Here is a 10,741-nt window from a genome sequence, read left to right on the forward strand (position 1 = left end):
GGACAAACAGAAGCTACACAGTCAGCTCACAAATCTATTATAATAAAATTTGTCATTTTTTACAGTGAAATTGAGAAAATTTGGTTTCAGCCTATAGGCCTTGCCAGCCTGTCATACCATAATGGGTCATTATAATTTAAGATCACAAATATCCAATTTATAAATGGATTTTGGCCACATTTGTGTCGCAAACCAAACAATGCTGTTTACCATAAGAGCCAGAACTTATACGCCCGATCTTGATGTACAGTCATTAAGCAAACGTATTTAGTCCTATTCTGTACATAGGCATATGATGATCTCTGTTGCTAGCCTCAAAAACTCATACGGAAGCGCGTGGTTCATCAATATCGAGGTTGACTGTTCAAACCCAGGGAACACATATACTAAGCAAATTTGAACCATAAAGGGCTTGGCACTTCAAGAAACATTGACAAATGTAAAATGACCATGGACCGAAGTTACATCCTAAACACCTAAACTTCTCACCTAGTGACTTTATGTATACTTCGAGTATAGGCTAGTTCACACAATATCTTATCTTGATATATTCTATCCGGTTAAAGTGATGGTTTCATCAGTCCAACATTTCCACATCATCTATCAAATACATTATTTGCAGGGAGAAATCCACAAGGCAACATTTATGAATAGGCTATAGTGGTGTAAAAATGAAGATCTTTAATATACATTATACAAAAAGTATTTGTTATGTACAAAATAAAATATATTACAGTGTATGAAAGCTATACTTCTATTTGTAATAAAATTCATTTATTTCCTATTTCCAATGTTAAAATGAATGTTTATTTCCCTGAAGTCTTTGATGCTTTTGTGCTGCTTGTTTGGTCCTTTGATCAAACAATGTTTTCTTGTAAACATCTGCAAAAATGTTGTGCATATTTGTTCAAAACCTCTGCACGTTTGGGATTTCAGAAATGTCTTGTTATCAGAAGGGACAGTAATAAATACCGTTCTTCAGTTCCACAACAACAACTGCCGATTCAAGGCACCAATATAGACAAATTTCCTAAACAGATGGCATAAAATGCCTCTCATAGTCTGAGACACATTGTTGTTCCCCCCACTCCTCATCCTCTTCATCATCACCACCACCACCCTCGTCTTCATCCGTGTCGACCATCTCGCTGTAGTCTTTTCTCCAACCATCACGCTCTGCAATTATTTCTCTCTTTGGCTCTACAGACTCCTCTATCTTCTCTCTGTCTTCAACTTTTCTGTGGACTCCATCTGGTACCTGGTCCTGTTGAGGCTCAGTTTCAAGCGAATGCTTCTCCAGTGTGGTCTCTGTGGTAGGGGTCACTGTGATGGGAAACAGCTTCTCCACAACCTCCAGCTCAGAGATCTTCAGTTCTGATTCGGAGGGAGAAAAGAGTCCGGGCCAAACAAGCTGGAAGCAAAGATGTGAACAGTTAAAGATGTAACGAATGAAAATAATTTGGCATTTAGCACAAACAAATCTTAAATTCTCACCTGAAAGTTTGCGTGTTTAAATGATTTACTGTTTGTGGGGTCTGGAACCACACCGCAAATCAATGTGGCTACATGTGAACGAAACCTGTATAGGATGCGAGACAGCAAAACGCAAATTACAACAAAATGCGCCTGTCCTGCTTAAACCATCCAAGTTGCTTTGGCAACAAAGAGCATTCTGCATTCACATTTTTGTAAACTGAAGACGAGACTGATAAATACAGCGATGAATAAGAGTGTCGTGTTGGAATTCAAAGCTTACATCTTTCAGTCACACCATTTAATCACTGTTTGTTTAATTTCTAAGTATAAATAAAAAATGGCATACTTACACAAAAAGTAAAGCAACAAGCAGTATCAGGGCAAACAACGGCACGACTATGAATACAGCCAGCAGCGATGTGGCAACATAACCTGGGTAATAAGTTCTGTGATGTTAAACTCTCATTCTGATTCAACAAAATCTTAAGACTTCTAAATTAAAAACAAGGATTTAAAGTTACACAATGAGGAAGTTACCTGATTTATCCGCGGTTGAGAAGGTGGTAATACTTCTTGTTCCCTCACCAGCCGCGGTCACAGCGCTGACCCAGGCCTGATACTGCTGAGCCGGGTGTAGTTCTGAAATCTGGTAACTTGTTCTGTCACTGCTCACATTAACCCCTGTTAAACACACGGATATTGACGATAAAGAGTTTCATTGAAAGAGGGAACCAAGTCATGGAGAAACCAATATTACAGAGAAATGTATATACAACTGCATTGTACTGGACAGACAGGATATAATTTAAGGTAACACGGATTATGATCGGCTGAAGAAAACAAGTCAAATACACAAAGGACGGCAAAATGGTGAATCATTTCTGGGGTACATTTCACTTTAATGGGTGTATTAGAATTGTTTTTATAACCTACAGAACTTCTTACCGATCTGATCAAGATCTATGTGTGATGCAATTTAAACCACCAATAAATTAGAGATTTAAGTACTGGACCGGACTAGATCCGGATTAGAAACCCACAGAGACAAATCAATATTGAATGTTTAAAATTCGTAAATTTGCATGGCTTTCTGTAGTTACCTGTATCTTCATTGAGCCCCACGGAGTACTGCAGAATAACACCTTTACTCTCATGAACAGGAATGTGACTCCAAATCAAAGTGACGGAGGAGTGAGAGATGTTCTTCACATTGAACTGTGGGACTTCAGGAGGAACTGAAGAGGAAAGATAAATACAACACAATATAAGACTAGGCCACTAGCCAACCTAAATAAAGGACACTTACATTTATGGATTTGGCAGACACTTTTATCCAAAATGACTTACAGTGCACTTCAACTATACATTTCTTATCATTGTGTGTGTCCTCTGCTAACTGCTTATAAAATGCTACAAAGTCAGTAGCAGTACAATCAATGATATAAAGCCTAACATACCTCCCTGAAGTGTGTAAGCAACTGAAGATTTCAGGAAAGTGCTGCTGTTACCGATGACAGCGAACAATGACACATTATATGCTGTGTAGTTCCTGAATTTACCTGTAGATGGAGACAAACTTAATATCACACACAAATCTGATGGCTCGGAGTTCTACATATTTCTCCCTTGCAGACACACAAACCTACCTGTGAGGGTGACAAAACCCTGGGTTTTACTAACTCTGACCCAGTTCGGGCAGGGAGGGTTTGAAGGCTCTACAGACACATGCTGCACCACATACTCCTCTATGTTCTCAGAGAATCCAGAGGGTGCCGACCATGAGACCATCAGTGTCTGGTTAATCTCTGCAACGCTCAAATTCACACCGGGTGTCGATTGACCTGCAGGACATAAATGTCATACATGTATTACAGAAATAAAACAACTACAATAAAACTAAATAGCAAAAACACCTGGAACTTAAATAAGCTTTAAAGTCCCAGTAAAATAAAATACAAATTTCATGAAAATACTGAAGCGGTTATTGTTAATAGTTTATAAATGTGTCTCATTATTTCAGAGGGATAGTTTACCCAAAAATGAAAATTCTGTCATGTAGTTTCAAACCTGTTAAAATGTCATTGTTCTGTAAAACATTTAGATATTCGTATCTTGTACATTTGTATTTGTATGACTGTTAGCAATTTTCAGTTCTGTAACATCGACCACTACCGTAGTTTCATTTTCAGATAATTGTAAATTGCTAACATTCCTCCAAATATCTTTGTGTTGACCAAAACAAAATAATTTAAACAGGTATGAAATGACATGACAGAATTTTGGGCGAGCAACTGTATCACTAAGACATTTGTCAATCACAAATAATTAACCAATGTAGTATACTTATTTTAAATAAATAATATCTTCAACAAGACTTTTCAACATACCCAGCACAGGAAAAGCAATGAACGTAGGATCAGATATTCCCATTGAAGTATTAGCCGACACAAACACTCCCATAACACCCGCAAGCAGTGGAAAGCGCACGAGCCGCCCGCAGCCCTGTTCAGCTGAACGCTTGCTTTCCGGGTCTCTCGGTTGCCTGGTGACTTGCCGGCTCTCAGACCCATTCTCCAGCTTGAGCGTCACTATGTAATTATTAACCTCTCCTCTAGCCTGAGATACTGGCATCTCCTGTGGCGAGAGGATAAACATAAAAAACCAAGACACGTTTGTGTGCATGATGTGCTGCTTTGCGATTGGCCGGCTCAACAAGAACCAATCATAACGAAGGAATAAAGGAATACATGTTACCTTCCAGAAGACGTTACAGAAAGTTGTCTCAGAATTTGGGGCACAGTCACTCCAAACGTCCAGCGTTCCAACTGGTGCTGAAACGAATTTTAAGGAAGTTTTCATCTTCTTCCATATTATAAGACACATGAGTCATGTTAAGACTAAAAAGATGTTGGTTAACTTGGAGTCATTCCCAGCTCTGACTTCTGAAACAGAACGCAGCACTAAACTTCGACGATTTGTTTGGAGGGATTTGAGTCTGACCTGCAGGGGGTGTTCTGGCTGTATACACTGAACTCCAATGACTCATGACTTCCTGCTCATTCTTGCAGCAGCAACGCACGCGAAACTGGTAATCCGTGAACGGCTGAGGATCCTCCAACAGAAATGAGAGCTGATAATCATCCACCTGCACAAGATTAAGTGGTTTTCACACACACATCTACTGTATAAATCCCTTCAGTTGAGAGTTTTAAACCGACTGGAGTCACGTGGATCAAAAGTGACAATTGAAACTAAACTAACAGATGATGTCCCCGAACCATTCATTCAAAAACCTCAGAATCAAAACATAAATCAGCGCTGCTACACAAATGTATTATTTTCTCTTACCTCAGTCCAATCCGTACCATCATCCGCACGATACTGGACTTGACACCTTATGTCAGACTCCCCTTCCGTTTCACATTTAATTTCCCAGAAGATCTCCAGTGGCTCAGATATGTGGTTAGTAATGTTGGGGGTGTCTGGCCGAACTTAGAAAAAATAAAAAAGCAGATTGAATTAATAGTATTAGCAGTACTGAAAAGCATGCTTTAGAACAGAGATTTAAAGAAAGGTAAAAACTAAGAACAAGGCGTACAAATACATGGGAATATGAGACTATGACCCCCATTGTCCAAAAGGGGGCAGCAAATACACAATCTGTGTTTTTGCATTAAACTCATATACGAAGCATCCATTATCCATTCTCATACATCCATTGTTGTAATACATGTGTGTTCAATTGTATTAGTTAACCCAACCTTAAAATTTACATGCATATATGTAAGGGATAATGTACAGGCAGCCGGTTGTTATCGCAGAAATGAGCCCCTCCGGGCCCTGATCCCACTGAAGGGGCTTATTTCGCGATAAGAGCCGACTGCTTGTACATTATCCCGCTTATTACACGGCTACTTCCCACATGAGAAAAAAACTGGACATAAAATGTGAATTTGAAATATTTTATAAGCTAATTTTTACCGAATGCAGACCTTCCGCGAGGAAAAGCTGTTTAGTTTCATTTTAAAGTAAGAATCGACACTCAAATGTCACAAACAGACAATTTGGTTTAATCGTTTTTAATGTAATGTCATATGTTATTAAACATTTTTTTTGTGTAATATCAAACTGCCCCTCTCAAAGTGATTTGCAGCATCCGGGTTACAGGGTGTTATTAGTTTTGAGCAGAACCCTTGCTGCATCCCTGCCAACAACAATGAATGTAACAATTCAGTTGTTACAAAATATCGGTATGGCTTGTCCTGGTGTAAAAGTGACTTACCGATATATCCTGTGTTAAACTCATATTCCTGCGACTTTGCAGTACCCAGCACGTTCCTGGCAGTGACCCACACTTTAATAGGAGCGTCTTCTGTATACTCTTTTCGCTTTATGATGGCATGCTCCTTTTCACTCTCTCTGAAGTTTGTACTAATGCTGTATAAATAAACAAATGTATGAAATGTATTATTAATATCAGAATAGACAATTATACATAATCTAGTTCTTTATTTAAACAGTTTAGAGCTGCCAGATATTGATGAAGTGCAGTGTGCACTATATGCAATACCATGTTGGCATCACTTTCCTACCTAGTGAAATCTTGCCAGTGTAGGGTGTAAATTGTTGGTATCCTTGGCTTATTGGAACTACTCCAATTGCAGTGTATAGCTCTTTCTTCCATGTCTTCTATAGAGCAGTTGGGACGTGAGGGAGGATTTGGAGGGACTGTAAAAGTCAAAATGGGAAACATTGGGTAGGGTTGTAACAATATACCAGTGTCGGCAATAATAGTGGTTTAAAAACCCGATTATTGTACTTGTACACTAAAAACAAACACAGTGGTTACAAAAAAAGAGAACTTATATTGTCTGATAGCATCATTTCAATAAAAACTCTGATTATCGTGAACTCTTTTGGCCATGATAATAACCGTGAATATTCTATATATTCTGTGTGACAGCCCTTCACTGGACAAAATGAGAGAAGTAGAGGCATAAAGACAATGTGCTGTAAGATCAAAACAAATTTAGAAGGCGACCAGAAACAGGAAGTTAGCTGCAAACGCAAAACATGAGGGTTCATGCTTCCTTTCCTCTCTTGTTTTGGACAATGCTTCACATGCTTTAAAACTCACTTTAAAGCATGCAAGTATTAATAACCCATTGTCTCCCTGTTTGGAAAATCAAACACAAATTGTGTTTGCAGAAATGGTCTTACAATGAACATACGGTGAGGCCTCATAAAGTTTTGATGGAGGAAACGTTTCGCTGCAATGCTTTTTCTTTAAAAATTCCCGTAGCAGTATAATATCAACAGATAGGACGCTGCTATAACATTGTTTACATTGCACTACAGGGCTGCATGCATGACTGAACTGTACACGCCAGTACTTCATGTTATCTGCTCTACTGGACTGTTTACACACGCACAGCATCATTTGCACTCTATACTGCTCACTTGCACATCTGAAATATGCTCATTTGCACTAATGGACCACTTTCATAACTGCACTAACTTATCTACTGCACTGTAACTCTATTAACTGCATCTACTCATCTATTGCACTGTAACCTCAATAACTGCATTAACTTATCTACTGCACTGTAACTCTATTAACTGCATCTACTCATCTATTGCACTGTAACCTCAATAACTGCATTAACTTATCTACTGCACTGTAACCTTATTAACTGCATCTACTCATCAATTGCACTGTAACTTCCATAACTGCATTAACTAATCTACTGCACTGTAACCTCAATAACTGCATTAACTCATCTTCTGGACTGCGACCTATTATTAACTGTTATACTGCACCGTAACTTTAATAACCGCATTAACTCATCCACTGCACTGTTACTTCAACAACTGCATTAACTCACCTATTGCATTGCAACTTGAACAGCTAATGTCAATAATCTATGCACACTTAAATCACATGCACTATTGTTTAGTCAAAATTATTATCTGCTCATATCCACCTGTACATTAATGTTCATAGTATATAGTCATCTGTATATATTGTTCATAGTACATACCTACTGTCATATTTTCATAGAACATACCTACTGTAAAATATTTTCATAACTGTATAATGTTTTATCAATATTGTATTCTGTATTTATTCTAACTGTATATCCTGCACTTGCTAATTGCACTTCTGGTTAGACCTAAACTACATTTCGTTACACTGTACTTGTATATGTGTAATGGCAATAAAGTTGAATCTAATCTTTTATAGAGCAAAATATGACGTTACATTGATGTGCACATGCCTGGTTGGATAATCTGATGGGTAGGATGACCCAAGAAGTCCAGGGCCGTTATTTGTCCCAATCTAGCCCTGAACGTGTGCGCCTCAAAATGTTTGATATACAGTAGACACATTTCTCTCTTGTTTTTAGCAAATGCAAGACAAGCCGAAATGAATGCGATAAATGATGATGTTAGACATGGCTTCAGAATCATCAGGTGCATTAGCAGTAAAACCAGTAGGGGTGACACCGTGTCTAAAAATACTTACTGCCACCTAACACTGTCACGTTACATGTGTCCAGTGTATTTTCCCAGCAGTTCAGCGTGCAGCGAACATGTCCTTTATGTTCAAATGCAATGGAAATGGCACGTGCCTCAGAGATGTTGGTACAAGCACTGGGTAGATGATGTCTCTGCTCAGATATCATGACATCAAGCTGGCAGAGACCACAGATGGCTGGTCTTCCCTGTAAACTTGTGTGGCACACAACAGACACATTGGCCCCTACGGGAAGAGCTTGGTTATACCAGCAGTGGACTTCAACATCAAATGCTGGAGGAAAAACACAACGACACAAGTTGACGCAAGAACACACTACAACGCTTTTAAGCCACTATAGATAACAACTTTCTTAGAAGTTTTTCAAGAACTTACCTCGACAGCACATCCACACGTAGATTAGTATGAAAAATAAGATCACGTTGCGCCGTGCCATCGCTCACGACATACAGCACGGACAAAAATTCCCGTATTGCGCAACGTACAGTTATATTTAATAACGTAGGATGACGTCAATCACGCGAGTGACGAAGTTGTGTATTATGTTACAAACTAACATCTCCGACCGAACAACTTTCTGCATCCCGAGACACGCGTTTGCTGTTTGTAGTTTTCTAAGAAGTTTGAATCGCTTAAGACGAGATCACCGTGGCCGAAATTCTTCGGGAAAGTGGTTGAAAGATCAAGCCTTATCATGCCCTCGCAAGAGCGCTTTACTAGAAACCTCCGCCCCGTGATGCCTTTAGTACGCAAGACCCGGTGACCAATCAGATCAACGATAGATAACTTCCGTTCGTTTCAGTGAAATAAAAAAGGTGCTTTCATGTGGTAATGTTTAAATAAACTCGGTTGAAGGGGGGCTGGGGGGGTCCGGGACCCCCCATTAGGCATTAGGGACCCCCATAAGACTTGATTCAATTCGAGCGCTGAATAAACTAGATCAATTATACGTGTTTGTAATATTTAAAAAGCATCCAACTTGAGCATTAAAGTCGAAAAGTTGAAAAGAAAAACATTGATCACATTGATTTCCAGCATAGGCCGTAGAGAGAAAAACACTGTGGACTGGTTGCCAGTCAAAACTTTTATCTCAGAGAACATCTCAGATTTTCAGTGGGGTCTCAGACATTTGGACCCCCGTGTCCATTTCAGCACAAACAGATTTATTAAAGTTAAATTCAAATAATCATGTTAATTAAAAATGCTATTTAAAATAAAACACAGTGAATACAAAACATGTGACACTACGCCTACTATAGCATTACAAAACTAGTGTTACACTTTAACTGAGAGATATGTGCTTTTAGTGTAATAAAAACCATTGGCATGCTTTACACACAGGTATACACACTCAGACACACACACACACACGAACACACGCACACATACGCCACAAAGGTAGATTTGTCTTAACAAAGGGAGCTGATTTCTCCTTTACTGCATCCCCACTTGCAGCAGGCATTGGAGAGTCCCACCACTACATCACGTCCTTTTCTGTCAACGGTCCGCAACGCCTCGAGCACCTCTTCTGAAATGGCAGAACGCGCAGGCCTCCTGAACACAGCACCTTCCTGTTCACCTTGTGCCACTGCCAGAGTATTAAAGTCAGTGGAATGCTGGGAAAACGGAGAACCGGGAAGAAGCAGCGAGCTGTCTGGGGCGTTATTGTCGTCTGAGTTTAATAGGTCCAGGATATCATCTGTGCAACAGAACCGATGTTAAACAATGTTAATATTTCAAAACAAATAATGGATCATAATGATGTATTTTATTGTAAAAATCATACAATTAAACATAATTGTTTTATGCATGTTTCTCAAATACCTAAAACATTTTGATATCATTTTGTAGTTTTTTTAACGGACATGTACCAAATTGTCAAGCATGCATAGAATTGTTGAAAAACATCCCATTCATTAGATGTAGAATTTCAAGCGTTAGAAAGTACTTAGAAAACAAATACTAAATTCTAGATTTTGTGTGATGAATGCACTTTAAAATGTCTGTACTTTATATCAATCAAAACCTACTCTTGTTTTGGGCAAATGTTTTTTATGTGTGGCTCGACTACATGTTGAAAGCATTTTAAAAATGCAACAAATTGCGACTTTTGTGATATGTCGAGTCTTACCTGTGTTGGTCAAAGAGCGTTTCCATCGAGAGCCTCCGCAGGTAAAGATGACAGCACGGATGAACTCCCGGCCGCATAATTTCACTCCATATGAAGGGCTGTCCAGTGCTTTAACTCCAGCGAACAGCAGACACAATGTAAGAACTGTGATTTTCCACATCGTGAGGAAAATAGATATTTTCTAACAGCAGAGGCTGATGCTCAGAAACTTGCTTCTTGCTGATCTACCTTTGGTATGCCACCAGACGTCTGTTTGATGGAGAAGCTCTGTGATTCGTCCTGGGTCCCAGGTCCAGCTTATAAAGAGATAACAGGGGCACATGTTGGAACCCCCGCCCCACAGGTTCAGGAGTCAGAGATAATCCAGACAGAATTTGAGTTCTGAAAACAAAAGAAAGGGTGAGGGTATTATTATGACGCGTGAAAGGGCACGCAGTGTGCCACAATGATATTTTCCCCACTTCAACTTCACCATTGATCTATAATATGTGGATAGCCTTAATGTGTGTGGATTATTAATAAACGTTACATATGTACATCTATTAGGCCCGAAGAATGTCGGCTCTTGTCCTTTCTTCCAGACAATGAAAGTGAAT

General features: G+C 39.2%; 2 protein-coding genes across 2 annotated transcripts; both read right to left on the reverse strand.

The window, feature by feature from the left end:
• Positions 1 to 661: 661 nt before the first annotated feature.
• Positions 662 to 8,772, reverse strand: il12rb2l (interleukin 12 receptor, beta 2a, like). Its single transcript, XM_079457392.1, has 15 exons — positions 8,390 to 8,772; positions 8,003 to 8,287; positions 6,069 to 6,204; positions 5,759 to 5,913; positions 4,825 to 4,967; positions 4,477 to 4,621; positions 4,231 to 4,307; positions 3,864 to 4,110; positions 3,123 to 3,317; positions 2,934 to 3,035; positions 2,577 to 2,711; positions 2,014 to 2,157; positions 1,827 to 1,908; positions 1,495 to 1,579; positions 662 to 1,411 (listed from the first exon to the last, which is right to left on the reverse strand). Exons 1-15 carry the CDS (start codon positions 8,448 to 8,450, stop codon positions 1,031 to 1,033), a joined length of 2,373 nt encoding a protein of 790 aa, XP_079313518.1. The 5' UTR covers positions 8,451 to 8,772; the 3' UTR covers positions 662 to 1,030.
• Positions 8,773 to 9,085: 313 nt separating this feature from the next.
• rln3a (relaxin 3a) lies at positions 9,086 to 10,526 on the reverse strand. Its single transcript, XM_079455973.1, has 2 exons — positions 10,146 to 10,526; positions 9,086 to 9,713 (listed from the first exon to the last, which is right to left on the reverse strand). Exons 1-2 carry the CDS (start codon positions 10,303 to 10,305, stop codon positions 9,424 to 9,426), a joined length of 450 nt encoding a protein of 149 aa, XP_079312099.1. The 5' UTR covers positions 10,306 to 10,526; the 3' UTR covers positions 9,086 to 9,423.
• Between the last annotated feature and the right edge of the window lie 215 nt (positions 10,527 to 10,741).

The sequence above is a fragment of the Barbatula barbatula genome (genome assembly GCF_947034865.1).
Source record: "Barbatula barbatula genome assembly, chromosome: 5".
In the NCBI taxonomy this organism is placed as follows: Eukaryota; Metazoa; Chordata; class Actinopteri; order Cypriniformes; family Nemacheilidae; genus Barbatula; species Barbatula barbatula.